The following is a 20,759-nucleotide window of genomic DNA, read 5'->3' on the forward strand; positions in this document are numbered from 1 at the left end:
GGGAGGCCCCTGGGGGCCTCTCCCCACACCCCCAGAGCAGAGCAGAGGTGGTGGCCCTGGCCCTCCTCTGAATCCAGACCCCACCTTCCTGGCTTGTTCTTCTGCTTATTGGTCTGCCTCTTTTCTCCCTTAAAAGAGAATGTTGCAGCTGCAGAAACCCCTAGGAGGGACTCCCTTGTGGGAAGAAAGGGGGCTCTGACCAGTGCCGTTTCAGATTCCACATCGCAGGACTTGGGGGCAGACTTACCTTGCTGGGCCCCTTTTTCTTCACAGGCTGATGGCCTTAGAACTGCTTCCTTCCCTAGATGACCGAGTACTTTGAAGTGTCTGCCATTAAAGATGTCAGCCTGTCCTGTCTGTGACCCCATTGCCAACATTTATGGTCCAGTTCATGACGGTTCTGGGCCCTCCCTTCCTTCCTGTCCTGCCTTCAAAGTCAGAGGTCCAGGTGGAAGGTCAGTGCCCCGCCTGAGGGGACTGCCCCAGATAAAGACGGCTGATTTATGGTGCCCAGGAGCCGGGCTGCTGCAGAGCCTGGCCGGCCCCTCCACACTGCCTCACCCGCCCCAGCCTTGCTCCAGGACGGGCCAATGGCACAGACCCTGGCAAAACATGGTCTGGGGGTCTGTCCCTGGATCCCTACAGCACACACCCCACCTTCTGCAGGGTGCTGCTCCCAGGTCCTCGGGGTCCTCCCTGTGGGAACGGTGATCTCTCTGCTCCCGTGGGAAAGCAGGCTCAGCAGGAGGGACAGGATTCCTGGGAGAGCTGCTCTGAAGGCCCAGCCTGGCATTGGGTGCACCTTTCTCTCCGGCTGCTGCTGCCCCTCTGAGCCCAGGGACTCCTTCCCCTTCTCCCTCCACACATACTGCCTGCGTTTTTGTTTTTGTTTTAGTTTAGTGTTTTGTTTTTATTTTTTGTTTTCTTTCTTATGGTCAAAAACACAGAACAGAATTTACCATCTTAACCGTTTTTAAGTGTCCAGTAGTCATAATACCTACATACTCGTTGTGCAAGCTGATCTCTAGAACCTTTTCATCTTGCCAAATGGAAACCCTATATCCATCCAACAACTCCATTTCCCCTCCCCCAGCCCCTGGCAACCATCTTTCTACTGTCTAAGTGTGCCTGCTTTAGATCCCTCATATAAATGGTATTTCTCCTTCGGCGACTGGCTCATTTCACTGAACATCATGTTCTCAAGGTTCATCTACGTAGTGGCATGGGTCAGGATCTTTCTTTCTTTCTTTCTTTCTTTTCTTTCTTTTCTTTCTTTCATAAATTCTGTGCCCAACGTGAGGCTTGAACTCACAACCCCGAGATCAAGAATTGCATGCTGTACCAACTGAGCCAGACAGGCACCCCAGGATTTCCTTCTTTTTAAAGACTGAATAGTATTCCATCATTTGTATGTGCTGTGTTTTCTTTATCTGTTCCTCTGTTGATGGACATTTAAGTTGCTTCTGCATCTCTTGGCTCTTGGGTACCGTGGGGGCATCCAGTACCTCTCTGAGATCCTGTTTTGAATTCCCTTGGGTATATACCTGGAAGTAGGATTGCTGGATCATACGGTAGCTCTACTTTTATTGGTTTCAGGGACCGCCATACTGTTTTCCGTAGAGGCTGCTCCATTGTACATTCCCACCAATGGTGTACAAGGGTTCCATGTTCTCCATATCCTCGCCAGCACTTGAGATTTACTGTTGTTTTGATAAGCAGTTGCCTGGATGGAAGTGAGGTGGTACTTCGTGGTGGTTTTGATCTGCATTTCCCTGATGATTGGTGACGTTGAGCATCTTTTCATATTTTGTTGGCCGTAGCTTCTTTGGAGAAATGTTTGTTTAAGTCCTTTGGCCATTTTTAAATTGGATTGTCTGTGTTTTTGTTGTTGAATTGGAGTTCTTCATGTGCCCTAGATACTAACTCATCATCACATACATTTGTGGGTTGCCTTTTCACTCTGTTGGTTGTTTTTCCTTTTGCTGTGCAGTTTTTGTTGGGTTACTTGTGTTTTTAATTGTTACCTCTACCCAGGTCATTTCCGTGGATTTCAGGAATGTTGGGAGTCCCCTTGAAATTAAATACAGGTTTTTGTCTGTGTGCCTACCTCTAGGTACATTTTTCTGGAGTGAGGGTCCATGTGACCCATCACATGCTGTCAGGATTTACGATTTTGAGAATAGTGTCCCCTAAACACGGCATGTTGGCAGTGATCCAGCACTGTCTCTTCCTCTTCAGCCCTCCCCTGTCCCTGCCCTGTGTCCCAGGGCCAGTTATGGGACCTGTCTCTGATGTTACCTATGCTTTGCAGCCATGGTGCCTGCCACTGTGAGTGTTGGTTGAAGGAAACCTCAATTTTGTGTGTGTCTCTCCAACCTGATGTGGCTTTCGGAACTAATAGCAAGTGGCGTCTTGGCCTGACCATTAGGGTCCTCTTTACTCTTCTTCCAACTTTTCCACGTTGCTGGGGCTCTTCCTGCCATGGTTTACCCGCCTCTGACACATGCAGGCCACCTCTCCTCCCTTTCCAGGCTCTTCTTTCTTGATGTGCTGCTGTCTCTCTCCTCCCTGTGAGGCTCCATCCCTTCGCACCGTCCAGCACCATCTCCCTGCTGGCTCGGGCCTGGGTTCCCCTTGTCAGTCTCTGCGGTAGCTTTGCCTGTGGTTCTGCCTGCCAGTTTCAGACTCAGTCCCCTACCCTCGCCCATCCCATCACAGACCGTCTTCTGGCCACCAGGTGCTCCTCACCCGGCACCCCAGCTTTGGGCTCTCTGCACTCCCCTGTCCCCGGTGGCCTGGCCTGCTCCCAGTGGCTGAGCGCGTCTGGCTCTTGCTTCTCTGTCCTCTTTCGCGTGAGTTGGTGGTCCCTTTTCCTTTTCCTGCTCCTCACTTCTCTGCGCCTGCAGGAGCCCACATTCTCTGTCCTGGGAGTCTTCCGGAAATCAGCCTCTTGCTGCTCCCATAGCACTTGCACATGACTTTCCCATGTCTTCCTAGGATTTCAGCATGCTCTGTCTTCATCTTCCCAAACAGCTCGGGGGAGCAGCTGCCTTCCTCATCACTGTTCCCCTTTTGGTTGCTTGCTTCAGGCTTCAGCAGATGTTTATTAAGTATTTGTTGAACAAATGATGGCTCTTTTGCCTTCAGTGTTCTATTTATTTGAACTCAAATGTTTGTGCCATTTTATAGACTTTTCACTTAGTAGTGGAGCCTATATCGCCTTTTTGAAGCTCTGTTAATTCAGTGTGATAAAAATTGACTGTGTGCTTCGTCTGGATCCCAGGTACAGGGAGGGTGGGTGTGTAAAGGGGGGAGAGTATAAGTGGCTTGATTCTGCCTGCAAAGGGTTTATGGTTTAGCACATCAGTTCTCAAACGTTGTGGTTTTGGGAATTCTGTACCCTCTTAAAAATTATGAGCCCCCCCCCCACCGCAAAAGCTTTATTTATGTGGGTTATTTATTATTATTCAAAATTAAAATGGAGAAGTTTTAAAAATACTTGGAATTCATTTAAAAAGAACAAACTTGGGGCACCTGGCTGGCTCAGTTGGAAGAGTGTGCTACTCTCGATCCCATGGTCATGAGTTTGAGCCCCATGTTGAGTGTAGAGATTACTTAAATAAATAAAACTTTAAATAAAAAATAAAAAGAACAAACCCACTACATGTTAACATAAATGACATTTTTATGAGAACTAGCTCCGTTTTCCAAAACAAAAGTGATTAATAGGAAGGATGGCGTTGTTTTATGTTTGTGTAAATCTTTTCTTTTATGTTTGGTTCATTAGACAAGATTTGCATTTTCATATATATGTCTGTCTTCATTCTGTCGCAGTACATTGTTTTGGAGCAACTATGTGAGGAAAATGTGGCCTGGTACAGATCCCTAGTTGGAAAGGGGAGGAGTAGTTTAGCAGTCTTCCCAGTAGGGGTGGAAATCTCTGGTACTCCACCAGAACGCAACAGGTGGCAGTTTCTTAAAGGTTAGTTGCATTGTGGAATCTGAAACTGTATCAATGAACTTGTCATGCTGTTACATTAAAATTCATTAGTCTTTCCTTGCCCCCGGAAAAGCTCATTTGCTCATGCATGATGTTACAACATCACACGTGGGGTCATTTGGAAAAACTGGCTCATTGAGTTATACAGATTTTCCAAATAGGGGCAAACAGTGTTATACTATGTAAAAAAAAAAACAAAAAACAACAACAACAACAACAAACCCCACACATTTGTTGACACGCCGCCAGTCTCCTCTGAAGAGTCTTTAAGTGTGATTAGGAAGCTGCCCAGTTCATGGTGGCTAGTGTAGGTTTTCCAAAATTCTAATTTTTGTTTTTAAAGTTTGAATTTTATCATCTGCAACGGATGCTGTAAGTTTGTTTTTCTGGACGTGACCGGCTCATTTCATCTTTGAGAAACTTGCCAATACTTTTTTTTTTTTTTTAATTCAGTTGCTCTGTCAAGTAGAATGATGTTCTATGCAGAAAATGACCAAGTCAGGTCACAACTTAGTCACGAGTGCTTTTCCTTTAGATAACCATCGTCCTTTGGTATGCAGCAGGGGCACCTGATGCACACTTCCTATTTTGTCGTACAGAATATTAAAAGGTTATGTTTTCAAGGGTCAAAGATTTCATAAAATTAGTAATTTTTTACTGCTTCATCAAAGACCTTCTTCAGTGAAGCCGGTGGTCTTTGTAATAAGCGTGTGGCAGGGACAAACTCAGTACTGCCCCGACGAGGACCGGCAATGTCCCTTACCAGTGCAAATGTCAGCATAGTTGAAAAAGGCAGATAGCATCTTAGTGTTACCCTGAAGATAGTTTTGACCCTGCGGACCTCCCTGTAAAGGTTGTGGGGACCCTGGAGTCCTTGGACGTGCTTTGATGGCCGCCGGTGGTGCACAGCCTCAGTCCCCCACAGGCTTGGGCTCAGTTCACACCCCACCTCCTCCTTCGGGTCTTGACTCGCATGGGACGCTCTGTCCCTGACCTCCATGTTCCGAATGAGCCCCTTCCACCCCTCACCTGGCCCTCCTTGCTGTATGTTTCTCCATGTCCCTTGTCACAGCATATCCTGTTGGTTTTCATTTGTCTGCCCCCCTCCATGAAAACGTAAGCTCAGGATGGCAGAGATATTTATTTGTCTTGTCCAGTGCCATTCCCAGCATTTAGTATCTGGCACAAAGAGATAGTAGCCTGATGAGTATTTGAACGAACGAACGAATCAATGAATGAATGACAGGCAGTGGCTGAGCCAGTTCTCTGCTGCCTCCTGGCCTTGGACCTGCTCCCCACGGTTCTGGCCCCTGCTGACTTCGCTGTGCTCTCTCCGGCTCTTCAGCCAGTGCTGCCCCACACCGCCGTGTGCCTGGTGTGTGGCGAGGCAGGGAAAGAAGACACAGTGGAAGAGGAAGAAGGAAAGTTTAACCTCATGCTAATGGAGTGCTCTATCTGCAACGAAATCATCCACCCCGGATGCCTTAAGGTGAGCAGTCCCGGGGGGGTCTGGCTGTGCTGCTCGGCACCCCCATTGAGCACCTCTGGTGGTGCTGATGCTGGGGGACAGTGAGCTTCCTTCCCCAGAGGACCTCTGAGTCTGGGGGGGGGTGGGTTCTGAGTGTCAGATAACAAGCCGAGGGCAAGAAGGGTCTGCAGTAGCTCAGACCTCCCACCTGTGGCTTCGAGAGAATGAATACATACCCCCCCCCCACACCCCCCACCCTCCAATAAGACAAAACCAGAGAGAGTTCCCAGAGTCTTGCACTGAGACCAGAGGGAGAGACTGGGTGGTTATGCTGCTCACTGGAATCCTGGCTCCAGGCTTCTGGGAGAACGAAGCCTGGGCCTGGGAGGGCGGACCCTGTGACGACAGGTGGTTGCACCAGTGTCCCTTTGTGCCGAGAACCTGCTCCCTTGGTGTGCCCAGGGCAGGGCTGCCTTCTTGTGGGGACCACTGTGCTGTGCCTGCCTGTCTTAGGCAACAGGTTCTACCTCTGCAAGGAGGAGACTGCTCTGGGCTTGTCCCCAGAAAATGTCGTCAGCCCTCTCAGCCCAGGTGTCAGCCTCAGTGTATCTGTGTGTGTGTGTTTTTTAATGTTTGTTTATTTATTTTGAGAAAGAGAGAATGTGAGCAAGGGGGGAGGGGAGAGAGAGAGGGAGAATCCCAAGCAAGCTTCCCGCTCCGCACAGAGCTGGACGTGGGGCTCAATCTCACAACCAGGAGATCATGACCTGAGCCGAAATTAAAAGTCGGACGCTTAACTGACTGAGCCGCTTAGGTGCCCCTATGTGTGTGTTTTATAAAGATTGAGGTGGGCTTGCCCCGAATACTACCTTAGCTCTGAAATGTCTCTTTTCTTCAGTGGCAGTAGTGGGGGCTTGTTGCAAGGCTCATCCTCCTGCACACACCTCACAGTCTGAAGGGGCACTGTGATTGTTCCCTGGCTTTGGAAGTCAGACTTGATGTTTTAGTTGCCTGGTTACTTCTGTCTCCCAGATCAGAAGCTCCTCAAGGGCAGGGACAGCACCTCTGTGTTGCTCACACCTAGCACCCAGTGCTACTAAATGACTGAACAGGCCCTGAGCCCATTGCTTTCCCTAGGTTATCTTACTGAATTGTTGCAGAACAGTGGTGAGACAGGTACATTCCATTCCATGATGGAGGGCACTGGCCCACAGAGATGGAGTGATTTGCCTGGGATCACTGAGCTAGTAAGAGGCAAAGTTAGGATTTGACCCCTGGCCTGGATCCAGAGCCACCTGTCTTAACCACCTTTGTTTTGTCTTGGTCAAGGATGGGATAGAAGTGACATCTGGGAGGGGGCTGTTGGTGTTCCTGGCAGGTGTGGCATCTTCTGCCCCCTCCCTGCTTGCTGACTGGCGTGTGCCCTTCGCAGATTAAGGAGTCAGAGGGCGTGGTCAACGATGAGCTTCCAAACTGCTGGGAGTGTCCAAAGTGTAACCACGCCGGCAAGACCGGGAAAGTGAGTGCCGGGCTCCAAGTCCCAGGGGTCAGCCCGGGAGGGGCAGACCTTGGCCTTGTCAGATGCGGCCTGTCGGTGCGCTGTGGCCAGCGGGGTGCCGCGGGTTCCTGGAGGGGGGCAAGTCCAAAGATATACAGTTTGTTTGTTCCTTCTCTCTTTTTGGCCTACAAGCAAAAGCGTGGCCCTGGCTTTAAGTATGCTTCCAACCTGCCCGGCTCCCTGCTCAAGGAGCAGAAGATGAACCGGGACAACAAGGAAGGGCAGGAGCCTGCCAAGCGGAGGAGTGAGTGCGAGGAGGCGCCTCGGCGCAGGTCAGATGAGCACCCCAAGAAGGTGCCCCCGGATGGCATCCTGCGCCGAAAGTCAGACGACGTGCACCTGAGGAGGAAGCGGAAATACGAGAAGCCCCAAGAGCTGAGTGGACGCAAGAGAGTACGGAGCGGGAGGAGCGGGCAGCGAGGGGTGGCCTGGCCGGTCCCGGGTGCAGGGCGCACAGGCGGGGGCGGGGACGGGCAGCGGGGAGAACTCGGGGTCCTGGCCTCTGGCTGCCCTGAGCAGGTCACATAAGTCCCAAGAGCCCGGCCCAAAAGAAAGGAGGGGAAAACCAGCGAGTCACTCCTCTTCCCACCCCTTTAGGCCTCGACGCTTCAAACGTCCCCCGGTTCCTCCTCTCACCTCTCGCCGAGGCCCCCTCTAGGCAGCAGCCTCAACCCCTGGTGGAGATCCAGTCTCACTTACTTCCAGCAGCAGGTGCTCCCACGTCGCCCCGCCCTCCTGAGGCCCTGGGGACTTGCGAGCCCCGGGCCGCCCCCGCCCCCCCCCCTCCCCGCCCCTGCGGTCTTCCAGCCCATTGCCGCAGCCGCTCCGAGGCATCTGTGCGCCGCAGCTTCCCGGGCCCCAGTCCCGGATCACTGGCTGGTGGTTCTGGCGTGGGGCCTGAGAAGCTGAAGCTGCCGCGGGGAAGCCCTGTGGATCTGGAAACCTCGGAGGATCCTGGCAGCCCCGCTTCGCCCAGCGGCTCTTCCCGCTTCGGCCACGAGGTGGCGCCTGGTTGTCGTTTCCCAACTCCAGCCATTAAGGCTCCACTGGGAACCCTGCAGGCCCCGCCTCCAGGACCGGCTCCCAGAGCCAAGTCCAACCTCAGTGGGCGAGTGCACACCTCAGGGTCTGGCCGAGGGTGGGAGGTCAGTTGGGTGGGAACAGTTGGACCACACTTCTCCCCTTCCAATGTCTAAAAGCAGCAGGCAGGGACCACCGTGTTTCAGCCTCAGTGGAGGAGATGGGATTTGTGGGAAAGGTGGCCCTCCAGCCCCTACTCCAGAGACTGTGGACTTGTGGTGGGGCAGAGTGTAGAGGGGACCGAATCCCACGAACCCTGGGAGCAAGCTCTGCATGCTTTCTTTCCTGTGACAGCTAAAACCTGGCAAAGAAGATAAGCTTTTCAGGAAAAAGGTACTGTCTCCCCCCCACGCCTGCTCCTGGGTCATTGGGTCCCTGTGGGAGGGTGGGGAGGCAGCCCCGAGCCGAGGGGCTGAGCTGCCCTCGCTCCCCCCTCCTCCCTCAGCGGCGGTCCTGGAAGAACGCCGAGGACCGGATGGCCCTTGCCAACAAGCCTCTCCGGCGCTTCAAGCAGGAGCCAGAGGATGACCTGCCCGAGGCGCCCCCCACCGCCCGGGAAAGCGACCACTCCCGTTCAAGCTCCCCTACCGCTGGGCCCAGCACCGAGGGGGCAGAGGGCCCTGAGGAGAAGAAGAAGGTGAAGATGCGCCGGAAAAGGCGGCTTCCCACCAAGGAGCTGAGCAAGGAGCTGAGCAAGGAGCTGAACCAAGAGATCCAGAAGACGGAGAACAGCCTGGCCAACGAGAACCACCAGCCCATCAAGTCAGAGCCCGAGAGCGAGAGCGAGGAGCCCAAGCGGCCCCTGGGCCTCTGCGAGCGCCCCCACCGTTTCAGCAAGGGGCTCACCGGCCCCCCCCGGGAGTTGCGGCACCAGCTGGGGCCCGGCCTGCGGAGCCCACCCCGTGTCATCTCCCGGCCCCCTCCCTCCGTGTCCCCGCCCAAGTGCATCCAGATGGAGCGACATGTGATCCGGCCGCCCCCCATCAGCCCCCCGCCTGACTCACTGCCCCTGGACGATGGGGCGGCCCACGTCATGCACAGGGAGGTGTGGATGGCCGTCTTCAGCTACCTCAGCCACCAAGACTTGTGTGTCTGCATGCGGGTCTGCAGGACCTGGAACCGCTGGTGAGGGGCCGAGCTTGGACGGGGAGGCGGCCAGGGACCAGCGCCGTGTTGGGCTCCAGGCTAAGGCTTAGACTAGACCAGGAATGGCACATGCGTGGTATGTGTCTCCACAAGTCGCTCATGGTCGTCTTTCCTTCCTTCTAAGCTCAGTCTAGCTTAATTATTCTTCTCAAAGAGTTCCAGGTGGCTACAGCAATCTGGTCACGCTGGTCTTACCAGAAGAGGTGAACCCTATTTGATTGCTTGATTTGGCCCTTGGAAGATGAACTGGGGACCAGGTGGAGTCCTTGTCCTTAAAGAGGTAGTCCAGGTTAAAAGCAAGTATTCCAGTTACTGATCTTAATTTCAGCTTCGATGTTTCCTAGCTCTCTGGCCTTTGCCAGGTGACTTACCTTTATCTGTAAAAGGGCATGATATGGTGTCTGCCTGGAGCGTTCTTGTGAGAAGTGGTGTGTAGGGGGTGTGGTAGAGGCCCCAGTAAATACTTAATGAAGAGCAGGTACTGGCACCTTCCATGGGGGCCTGGGGCCATCAGAGGAAAGGTGCCCAGGTGTGGGCAGGACAGGAGTGAAACGGAGAAGGATCCAGAGGGCGGAGTTAAGGAGCTCCCCGTCCTCCGAACGTGGCAGTGGGGTGAGCTGCCACGGCAATGCAGGGGGCCAGCTTCAAGTCTGATGACACCCCCTCTGCTGGACCTGGCCCCCAGGTGCTGCGATAAGCGGTTATGGACCCGCATCGATCTGAACCACTGCAAGTCCATCACACCCCTGATGCTGAGTGGCATCATCCGGCGGCAGCCTGTCTCCCTGGACCTCAGCTGGACCAATATCTCCAAGAAACAGCTGAGCTGGCTCATCAACCGGTTGCCTGGTGAGCACTGGGCCAGGGACCCTGGAGGTGCAGTGGTGGGGGCTGGGTGCATCGCCTGACCTGCCAGCCCTCCCCTGTCCCCCAGGGCTCCGAGACTTGGTGCTGTCGGGCTGCTCGTGGATCGCCGTCTCAGCTCTCTGTAGTTCCAGCTGTCCTTTGCTCCGGACCCTGGATGTCCAGTGGGTGGAAGGACTAAAGGATGCCCAGATGCGGGATCTCCTGTCCCCGCCCACAGATAACAGGCCAGGTGAGTGGCCGGGCCCAAGGGGGTCGACGCGGAGGCAGTCTGACCAGGCTCTGCCGTTGGATCTGGTTTTCACTACAGGCCCCACCCGGTGCACGGGTTCTCAAGCCTTCTCTGGTCCCAGCCCTTTCCGGAGGATGCTGTTATGTTCTCACTCAGCTTCAGGCAGAGAAGGGACCACTGAGAGCAGAGGCTTCTTTGCGCACCCAGGACTTCACTGTGGGGGCTTTGCATGCGTCTACTTCTCTGTTAATTTGTCCTTCGTTGGCTTCAAGCTTCCGTGAGCACGGGGGTCAGTGTAGTTGGAGATGAGCTCACAAGATGGAACCTTCCTGGCTTGGGTTGTGAGGGTCATTGCTCCCTGCCTGTAGCTCAAATGAGGAAACCCTGGTGATCAGAGATGCTGTGCAGTCTCTGCTCTAGTTGGCTGAGGACTGCTGGGTAGAATGTGGGCTGTGTTTCTAGACGTTCTGATTTTTCAGGAATCCAGAAGTGGGAGAGTTGATGTGGAACCCTTATATTTTTAAACGTGGGAACCAGTTTGGGGAAACAATGGCTAAGTGAAACTGAAGTGTGACATGTGGCCAGTAGGCCCTCTAGAGTGTTAGGTCATTGTGACCACATCTCCCCGGTCAGGCTGACATGCTGCCTCTCTCCTTCCTGCCCCCTCAGGTCAGATGGACAATCGGAGCAAGCTCCGGAACATTGTGGAACTGCGTCTAGCAGGCCTGGACATCACAGATGCCTCCCTGCGGCTCATCATACGCCACATGCCCCTGCTGTCCAAGCTCCACCTCAGTTACTGTAACCACGTTACCGACCAGTCCATCAACCTGCTCACCGCTGTGGGCACCACCACCCGAGACTCCTTAACCGAAATCAACCTATCAGGTCAGTCAGAGGCACCCAGCAGGCTCTGCCTGGGACCCTGGGGGACAGGCTGGAAATTTCACCTTTGTGGGGAAATCCGCTGTGTGCCTGCTGTTACAGGGTCACAGGGTCAGGGCTGGGACGTACCTGAAAACAAGACAGACAGCCTGGGCTGGTGGAGAAACCTTGAGCACAGGAGTTATCACTGGATTGGTAATGATTGCTGCCAAAAGATTAGTGCTGGTGGCAGCGAGAGCACGCGCCAGTGGTTCCTGACCCACAATACGGGCTGGAGGAACTGCTCCCCGGTGGTGCACACAAGCCGGCTCCCGCAGCGGAGAGGAGAGCAGGGGAGCCGCGGGCTGTGAGGCCAGGCAGGCTTTGATCCCTGAGGTAGCTCAGCGTCTGCTGGGGTTATGTGTCCTCGCTTATGTGACCCTGCTAGCAAGGGGCCCGTCGGAGAGAAGGAAGCCTACAGCTGGTGTCGCTGCGGTCCTGTGTCTGCAGAGCCCGCGCTCCCTCTACTCGCCCGTGGGGCCGGGGTCAGGTTTTAAGGCCCTGGGGGTGACTGACGGTAATGGGTCAGGCTGTGGATATAAGATTTACACAAACCCTCAAAAAATGCTTTTTTCTCCAGAAATTAGCAACTAATAAAGGCCACCTTCACCTCACGCTTAGTAGCTCAACAGCTTCCTGTCAGCTGTGCCACATTTGAGGAGGAATGGGGAAGTTGGTGGTACGAGAGAATTCTGTACCGAGGAAGCCATCCCTGCTCCTCCTCGGGGAGTCGCGGCAAGGGCCGTTCCCGCCCCCGTGTTGGCAGAGAGGAGAGAGCCAGGCAGGGCTGGCCATCCCGACCCCAGGCTCCACTCGAGGTCTTACACGGATGCCGGGGCTGTCCTGCGGACGAGGGCCTGGGTGCGCCTTGGTGTTACAGCGACTCTGTTTACTGTCGGTCGCCCTGCGTGTGGAGCGGAGATTCCCCTGCAGTGCCGTCGCGTGCAAACGCGCTTCTGTGTTTTTCCACGAAGCTCACCCCTTGGCCTCAGTACATAGAGGTGTCTCGAGTTCCTGTTCAGAGCCATGCCGGACGGGAAGGCAAACCTTGAGACCCAGTCTCTTTTAGGTTCATTGCTTTTTAAAAAGTTTTCCCTTGCCATCAGGATAACTAGTTAATGGTAAAAAGTCTGGCACAACAAAGAGGACAGTTGACCTGTTTCAGGACCTATGAACGTGAAGCATATGGTCTAGAGACAAAGTCAAGTCACAGTTGTCTAGCTTTCATTATTAGGCTGCGTGTTCCTCTAGATTACTTATTTGGGTGCTCACCACCACCCCCCCCGCCCCCGCCCGGCCAGGCAACCACCTTAAATTCTTTCTCCCAGTGTCTGTCTCTGTACTTGCACACCTTGATTTTTTTTTTCCCACTCAGGCATTCTGTACTTACTGGCTTGCTGTGTAGAACACAGAATTGCTGCTCTTACATCGTCTCTCCCCTGATCTTTCCGATTCGTGGTTAAGTCTCTTTCTGTGGCCACATAAGTATCGTCCACTGTTGAACTAAATAGTGCATTATGAGTACATTTCCCTTGTATAAATTTTCTTTTTCCTAGAGTTAATAATTGCGTCTTTTTTTGTTTGCTTAGTCTCTAAGCAGACCCTACAACAGACCTGAATACCGTTCTTCCCTCACACACAAACTCCTCTCTGTGGCCCCAGCCAGTTGTGGGTTTTTTGGTTTTTGTTTTTTAATGTCTATTTTTGAGAGAGCGTGCGGGCAGGGGAGGGGTAGGGAGAGAAAGGTAGAGGACCCAAAGCAGGCTCTGTGCTGACTCGTGGGGCTCGAACTCAGGAAACTCAAGATCATGACCGGAGCCAAAGTCACTTAACTGGCTGAGCCCCCCCAGGCACCCTGGGCCCTGACCAGTGTTTGGCGGGAGCCCTTTCTCCTGGACTCCCTTCCTGTCTGTTTTCTCCTCCTAGACTTCTACCTGCTGCCAGCCTAGAAATTTTCTTGGTCTCTCTTGTGTAGGGTCCCTATTTTCCTTGACCCCATGTTTCTTCTTGTCTCTCTGATTTCGCGGAGGACATCTAGACTTGGTATGTCCGAAAATGGTTTTATTATCCCTCACATTGAACTGATAGCTGGATCTGGCAACTGTGATGTTTCAGAAAGTGGGCGCTTCCTTCTCTGCATTCAGAGTCCAAATCCAAAACCATTTGATTCTTCTTCCTTCAGTGAATATTTTCTCTAATCAAAAGTTTTAGTTTGTTTCTAGTTTTCTGTAATTGTTGAGTCTTGCTTTGAATCTGTTTTCATCCACCACACTCATGAGCCCTTTCGATTTTTCAACCTAGAAACAAATGTCCTTCAGTTCTAGGAGACTTCATTGAATTATTTCTCAATTTCCTTTTCTTCTGTTTTCCACCTGTAGGTCTTCTCATTTTTCTGAGAGTTTCTACTTTATCACACAATTCATATACCGACTTTTTTACTGTTGTTTATGTAGGTCAAACACAGTGAAAACATGGGCAGTTTCATATGGTTCAACTGATAATTTTAAAAAGTTTTTTTAATGTGTATTTTTTAGAGACCGCACACAAGCAGCGGTGGGGCAGAGAGGGAGACACAGAATCTAAAGCAGGTTCCAGGCTCCGAGCTGTCAGCACAGAGCCTTATGCAGGGCTCGAACTCAAGAACTGCGAGATCATGACCTGAGCTGAAGTCAGATACTTAACTGACTGAGCCACCCCTCAACTGATATTTTTTAATATTACAGCTGTATCTTACTCTCTGAACTCCCCCCCACCCCACCACCACCATCCTACTATCCTCTCCCCTTTCTGTTATCTGAGTTTTTTTTTTTTTTTAAAGACTTTATTTTTAAGTACTCTCTACACCCAACGCGGGGGTCAAACTCACAACCCCCACCTACTAGGCCAGCCAGGTGCTCCCCTTCTCTGAACCTCGGTAGAGTAGCCTGAGGATATTGACAGCTTTATTTTCTTCTCCAGGCTTACATGGTTTCCTTCAAACATAGTCAGTGGCCCTCATAAGAGATCTTCCTTGGATTTAGTGTCAACACGGGGTTGTCCACACTAAGGTGATCAGAGGCTGGCGACACACGTTGGAGCAGTCAGTCATTGTGTGGTCAGTATAGGTGGTTTCTTTGGGGGAAACCAAGACGTGAGATCTTTGAGAGGTTTCTCTTGAGCTGGTCAGGGTTGCCAAAAGGATTCTCCTTGACCTCCCAACTGGAGGGTGCAAGCCAGACTGCCCAGTGTCCTGGGGCCTGGCAGGGGAAGGAAGCCGGGGATGTCAACAGCAGGTAAGTTTCCCCCCTAGACCCTGATTTTGAATGGGTGCCCCAGTCTGGTGCTCAGACCAGAGACTTTCTCTCTCTTATATCAACATCTAGGGAGGGAATCAAACAGCCACCAATCTAGCCCCTTCATTAGCTCCACTTCCAGTGTGCCTGTTTTTTTTGTTGTTTGTTTGTTTGCTTGCTTTACATTTTATTTATTTTTGAGAGACAGAGACAGAGCATGAGCTGGGGAGGGGCAGAGAGAGAGGGAGACACAGAATCCGAAGCAGGCTCCAGGCTCCGAGCTGCCAGCACAGAGCCCGACATGGGGCTCGAACCCACAGACCGCGAGATTGTGTCCTGAGCTGAAGTCAGCTGCCCAGCCAACTGAGCCACCCAGGTGCCCCTCAAGTGTACCTGTTCTTTCTCCTACCTGAACCTTTGGGGGTGTTTTACAGAATGAATCTGCTTCTCTGCTTTCCCTTCAGCCTATTTAGGTTAAGCTTTCTCAAATCTATGTTATCTCTTCTCCAACTTACAGAATTAAAAAAATTATGGTAAAATACATAAAATTTACTGTTTAAGTATACAGTTCACTAGCATATAAGTTCATTTACATTGTGTGCAAACTGCCCCCCGACCCCTCTCCAGAAATTTCACCCCATCAGAAACTCTATATCCACAAACTAACTCCCCATTCCTCTTTCCCCCAGCCCCTGACAATCTCTATGCCATCTCTGTGAACTTGACTTTTTTAGGGACCTTATGTAAGTGGAATTATATAACAGTGTTTTTTTTGTGTGTGACTGGCTTGTTTTAATTAGCATAATGTCCTCAAGGTTCATCCGTGTTATATCAGGTGTCAGAATTTCCTGCCTTTTTAAAGTCGAATAGTATTCCATTGTACGTATAGACTCAGTTTTATTTATTTGTCCATCTGGACAGTTGGGTGGCTTCCACCTTTTGGCTGTTATGAATAATGCTGCTGGGAACATGGATGTACAAATATTTGTTCGAGTCCCTGCTTGCAGTTCTTTTTGGTATATACCCAGACATGGCCTAGCAGAATCACATGGTAATTCTAGGTTTAATTTTTTGAGGAACCACCATATTGTTTGCTGTAGCAGCTGCACAATTTTACATTCCTAATGTAATAGGACACAAAGGTCTCATTTTTCTCCACATCTTTGCTAAACTTTATTTTTTATAGCCATTCTAGTGGTATGAAGTGATATCTCAATGTAGTTTTGAAATACCTTTTTTTTTTTTTGAAAGTAATCTCTACACCCAACACTGGGCTCAAACTCACAACCCAAAGATCAACAGTCACATGCTCTACCAACTGAGCCAGCCAGGTGCCCCTCAACGTAGTTTTGTCTTGGGGAGTTAGCATTTTCCTCGTGATTAGTGGTGTTGAGCATCTTTTTGTTGATGGTGTATCATCTTTGGGAAATGTCTATTCATGTCCTTTTCCTGTTTTTTAATCAGGGTGTTTGTGGATTTTTTTGTTGTTGAATTGTAGGAGTTCTTCATATATTCTGGGTAGTAGTAATCCCTTGCCAGGATCCATGATTTGCAAATATTTTCACCCATTCTGCGTGTCTTTTCATCGTCTTGATAATGTCCTTTGCACAAATGTTTTTAACTTTGTGCTTTTGGTGTCATCTTTAAGAAACCATTGACAAATTCAAAGATTTTCCTATTTCCTTCTAAGAGTTTGGTAGTTTCAGCCCCTATATTTAGGTCTAAAGAATTTTGAGTTAAATTTGTATATGGTGTGAGGTAGAAGGTTCAGCTTCATTTGTTTGCATATGGATATCTAATTTTCCCAGCAGCATTTGTTGGAAAATTTTGTCTTTTTCCCTCTAAGTGGTTGTAGCACCTTGTCAAAAATCATTTGAACATTCAAGGGTTTAAATTCTAGGCTGTCAGTTATAGTCTGTTGGTTAGTCTGTATGTCGTCCTTAATGCATTAACACTATTCTGTGGCTTTGTAGTAAGTTTTGAAATCCAGAAGTGTGAGTCCTCCAATTTTGTGTTCAAGACTACTTTGGCAATTCAGGATCTCTTATACTTCTGCATTAATTTTAGGGTGTTTTTTCTATTTTTGCAGAAAACACTGTTGGTATTTTATAGCAACTTCATTGAATCTGTAGATTGCTTTGAGTTGTGTGGCCATTTTAACAATATTAAGTCTTCCCATGAGCCAGGGAAATCTCTCCATTTATATCTTTAATTTCTTATAGCAGTGTTCTTAAGTATTCAGTGTACAAGTCTTTCACTTCCTTGGTTACCTTTATTCCTAAGTATTTTACTCTGTTTTACTGTTTGATGCTATTATAAATGGAATTGCTCATTTTCTTTCAGATTGTTCATTGCTAGTGTATAAAAATGCAACTGATTTTTGTGTGTTGATTTTGTGTCCTGCAACTTGGCTGAACTTTTTTTTTTTTTTTTAAATTTTTTTTTCAACTTTTTTTTTTATTTATTTTTGGGACAGAGAGAGACAGAGCATGAATGGGGGAGGGGCAGAGAGAGAGGGAGACACAGAATCGGAAACAGGCTCCAGGCTCTGAGCCATCAGCCCAGAGCCCGACGCGGGGCTCGAACTCACGGACCGCGAGATCGTGACCTGGCTGAGGTCGGACGCTTAACCGACTGCGCCACCCAGGCGCCCCTGAACTTTTTTACTTCTTTATGCCACCTCTAAACCTGGGACTTCAGTACCACAGCGCTAGCACAGGGCTCCTGATTGTATTTGCAGTTTGCCTTTACTGTTTTCATTCCTACTTAACGGAAAAATGCAAATGCAGAACTAGTGATGACAGGCCTCGAGATGAAGGCCACTCAGATGAAGGAAATCATCAGGCCAGAGGGGGGATCTCTGAGCCTCAGTTGGATGCTCACTGGCATCGAAGCCAGAGAACTGTGGATTCAGTTCTCACACAAAAGAGGGTGATAAAAGCAACGTACCAATCAATAGAATATGGGGTAGAGAAGTGTGTCTATAGTGGAGGGGGTGATGACGGATTCTGAAATCTGGTTTGCTCACTGTAGACAGCATCTCGTCAGCCCTTGTAGCACCTTGGGGTTTTCTGCACTTAGTAAGGGGGCTCCCAAGCATGCTGTACCTCGCTTCAAAGCACTGGTGCCCACACGAGGGAAAAGGATCCTCAGACGACCACAGAGATGGTCCAGAACGTATCTGAAGGGAATAAGCAGATAAGCGCACAGTAATGGAGACGGGGAGGTGTTTTTCAACAGTAGATGGGAAAGGCAAGCTGTTTGATATATAGTGTGGCCCCATCTTTATTAAACAACATAGACAGGGGACCTATTTATGTGAGAACATATACACGTAAAGAAGCAATGGTAAGATTCTAAGTGATTCCACTTGAAACGGTCTGAACGCTTTTCAGGCCTATACTAACCTTTACAATTTGGTAGATGGAACCTTTCCCCATTTAAAGAGAGCTTTCAAGCAAGTGCAGTTTTCCCCAGGGCACGAGGGGCTGGAATATGCTCACGGGCCCTGTCCCGTTTCTTCATGGCTGAGGGGGGGGGTGGCGGGGGGCTCTGGGCCTCTGCGATTCCTCCACCTCACGTGTCCCCTCTTCTTTGCAGACTGCAATAAGGTGACTGACCAGTGCCTGTCCTTCTTCAAACGCTGTGGAAATATCTGTCATATTGACCTGAGGTACTGCAAGCAGGTCACCAAGGAGGGCTGTGAGCAGTTCATAGCTGAAATGTCTGTGAGTGTCCAGTTTGGGCAAGTGGAAGAAAAACTCCTACAGAAACTGAGTTAGTCCGAGGACAAGTATGTAAATAAGGGATGGGTGGGGAGAGGGGACACGGCCGAGGAGGGAGGACACGGCCGAGGAGGGAAAAGACTTTAAAAAAAAAAAAAGGAGGGCTTTGATTTTCAATTTGGAACTTGGACAACAGACCACAGAACGTTCCATCTGCAAGTCTTGCCGAGGGAGAAGCTGTTCTGCCGCCTGTTCTGGGGCTGAATGAGCCGGACCCTTTCCTTTGGTCTGAATTCTAGCCGCACTGCTTTCTGGACCATTTCTAAGGCGGCCTTTACCAAGAAGACATTCCCGCCGGAGGAGGATGGACTCTGGAGAAATTCTCTTGCTGAAGAGCGAGCTTAGGAGTTTTTGCTGGTGGTGGTGTTTTGTCTTGGACGCCTCAGTCCTCGCAACCCCGGGGCTGGTGTCGACATACAGTGGGCCACACACCGCCTCTGCTGCCATCTTGACATTTTGTTTGGTTGGTTTTGTTACATCTTACATTATGCAGAACTATTTTTGTACAAATTGTTTAAAAGTTATTTATGCAAGGTTTGAATGCATACCTGTGTTTTTATTGTTTGAAGATTGCCAACTTTCCTGGTTTCCCTGAGGTAGGAGAGAACTTGACCTGTACTTCATCAACACAGATGCCCCATCTACACACGTGCCCAGATCTGGCAGAGCAGGCCAAGACCTTCCCGTTAAAAGCATGTTTAACTGGAAGTTGAGAGCCCGCTTTGGACGTCAAGAATTACCTAAGCATGTGGATCTATGTTAATTCTAGTCGAAGTAAGACACTCTGTACAGAATTCACCTATTTCTCAAAATTTTAAAATTCAGACTTCAGCCTTTGCACTCAGGAGGGTTTTGCGGCCAGCGCATGAGCTGTTGTACCTACACAGATTAATTTATACAGTGAGTCAAGTAGAATAAATGATCCAACATAGCCTTTCTTTTCCTTTTTTCTCTCCTTTGAGGTGAGTTGAGTTCTCGTTCAAGGTTTATAACATGGCTATTTCCTAGTTGTAAAGTTATGCCTCCATAAGTGCCATTCTTGTAAGGTGTTGTTTTCCTAGACCTTCCCCAAAGCGGTTTTACCTTTGTTGAATTTGTATAAACAATTGTACAAAAAAAGCACCCTTGGACTTTGAGAGTTTCTGTTCTAGGAGTGGACTAGAAATTCGATTAAAAGATCCAGAGGCAGTAGTCTCGACATTGGCATAACACAAGCTGTAATTTCGTATTCCCCAGAGAAAAGCTGTGGCCCCCTGGTCCATGTTTTTCCTGGCTTCAGAGAGAACTGGTTTAGGACTCCTGAAGGCAGGGGGAGGAATTCGGTACAAACTGCCATAGGGGCGAGACGGCTTACCTGTTTGGGTGGCGCTGACCCCTTCCGTGGCCGCAGGGGAGCAGGCAGGGGACATCCACCTCCTCAGCCTCTCCCTAGAGGCAGCTCATGGAGGCCACACACTGCTCGGTGGCTGAAGGCACAAGGATAGGAGGTGACTATCCCAGCTAGCAGACACAGAAACCAGTAGGAAGTAATTTTAGATCATAGAAAAAAAATTTTTTTAAACAGGGCCCTGCAAGTTCATACTTCCATAGAAAAATGCTCTAGTGAATCTGAAAAGGGAGAAAATAACCCAACTTCCTTCCTTGGTAGTTTATTGCTCCCCTTACCTGTTGTTTTTTTTTTTTTTGGCCACAGCAAAATGGTTTTAGATCCCATCTGGTCTCCTGCCTTCTGTTAAAACCTAGAGATCCTTTGACTCAAACTGGTGTACCCCAGAATTTAACTCAGGAGATGCACTTTACAGAGGTAAGATTAGCTTAACACTACAGTTTATTTATAAAAACGTGGCTTACCTTTGCAAGCCTGTTCATTCATCACAGAACACCTGCACAGGAGGCCAAGTTTCCATTTTCTGGGAGCCGAGTTCTCTGAACTTCCGAATACGTGTTACCCTGATGTCCAGTGAAGGCATCTTCTTCCTTGGGAATTGCTTTAAGGGTAACAGTGTTCTCCAGGTGAACAGTCCCTGGGGTTAGAGGGCCCTGTTTCTCCTATGTTTCCGGGAGGATGCAGGCCTGCCGAGCGGAGGAAGGGCCTGCCGGCGCTGGGGAGCCACGGCTACCATAGGGACACCTCAGAACCAAGACAGCAGTCTCCGTAGGCTTGAGGCAGACTACAGTCCTGTGATGGTTGCTCAGGGGCTCTCCCAAGTGTACAGAACTGGTTAAGGTTATAGCCCAGGACAGTTTCTCTACAGACCTGTTATTTTTAAAAATGAGCTTTAGATGAGGCCAGCCTGAGTTAAATGCTTGTAAATTGCTGCTCTGAATCCATAGACCATAACGGATGAAGCGGACAGGACCATAAGCCAGAGGCAGTGCTTTGTGGATTAGGTCACAGCTTCCTATCCTAGAAAATAGGCTCTATCTCCC

At 50.1% G+C, this 20,759-nt stretch overlaps 1 protein-coding gene across 12 annotated transcripts in view; it reads left to right on the top strand.

Moving 5' to 3' along the window:
- KDM2B (lysine demethylase 2B) overlaps positions 1-19,451 on the top strand; it is a 153,533-nt gene extending 134,082 nt beyond the window's left edge. For 8 of the 12 annotated variants that reach the window (XM_047828605.1, XM_047828602.1, XM_047828597.1 and 5 more), the window contains 10 exons: positions 5,346-5,489; positions 6,901-6,987; positions 7,150-7,419; positions 7,624-7,737; positions 8,401-8,439; positions 8,552-9,231; positions 9,938-10,101; positions 10,187-10,348; positions 11,018-11,236; positions 18,145-19,451. In XM_047828605.1, the coding sequence (XP_047684561.1) occupies positions 5,346-5,489; positions 6,901-6,987; positions 7,150-7,419; positions 7,624-7,737; positions 8,401-8,439; positions 8,552-9,231; positions 9,938-10,101; positions 10,187-10,348; positions 11,018-11,236; positions 18,145-18,326 (2,061 nt within the window). In that variant the 3' untranslated portion in view covers positions 18,327-19,451. The remainder of the gene's footprint in view (positions 1-5,345; positions 5,490-6,900; positions 6,988-7,149; positions 7,420-7,623; positions 7,738-8,400; positions 8,440-8,551; positions 9,232-9,937; positions 10,102-10,186; positions 10,349-11,017; positions 11,237-18,144) is intronic. The other 4 variants (XM_047828598.1, XM_047828601.1, XM_047828604.1 and 1 more) reach the window with 2 other exon arrangements.
- Positions 19,452-20,759: the final 1,308 nt, after the last annotated feature.

Source organism: Prionailurus viverrinus, chromosome D3, assembly GCF_022837055.1.
Source record: "Prionailurus viverrinus isolate Anna chromosome D3, UM_Priviv_1.0, whole genome shotgun sequence".
Lineage (NCBI taxonomy): Eukaryota > Metazoa > Chordata > Mammalia > Carnivora > Felidae > Prionailurus > Prionailurus viverrinus.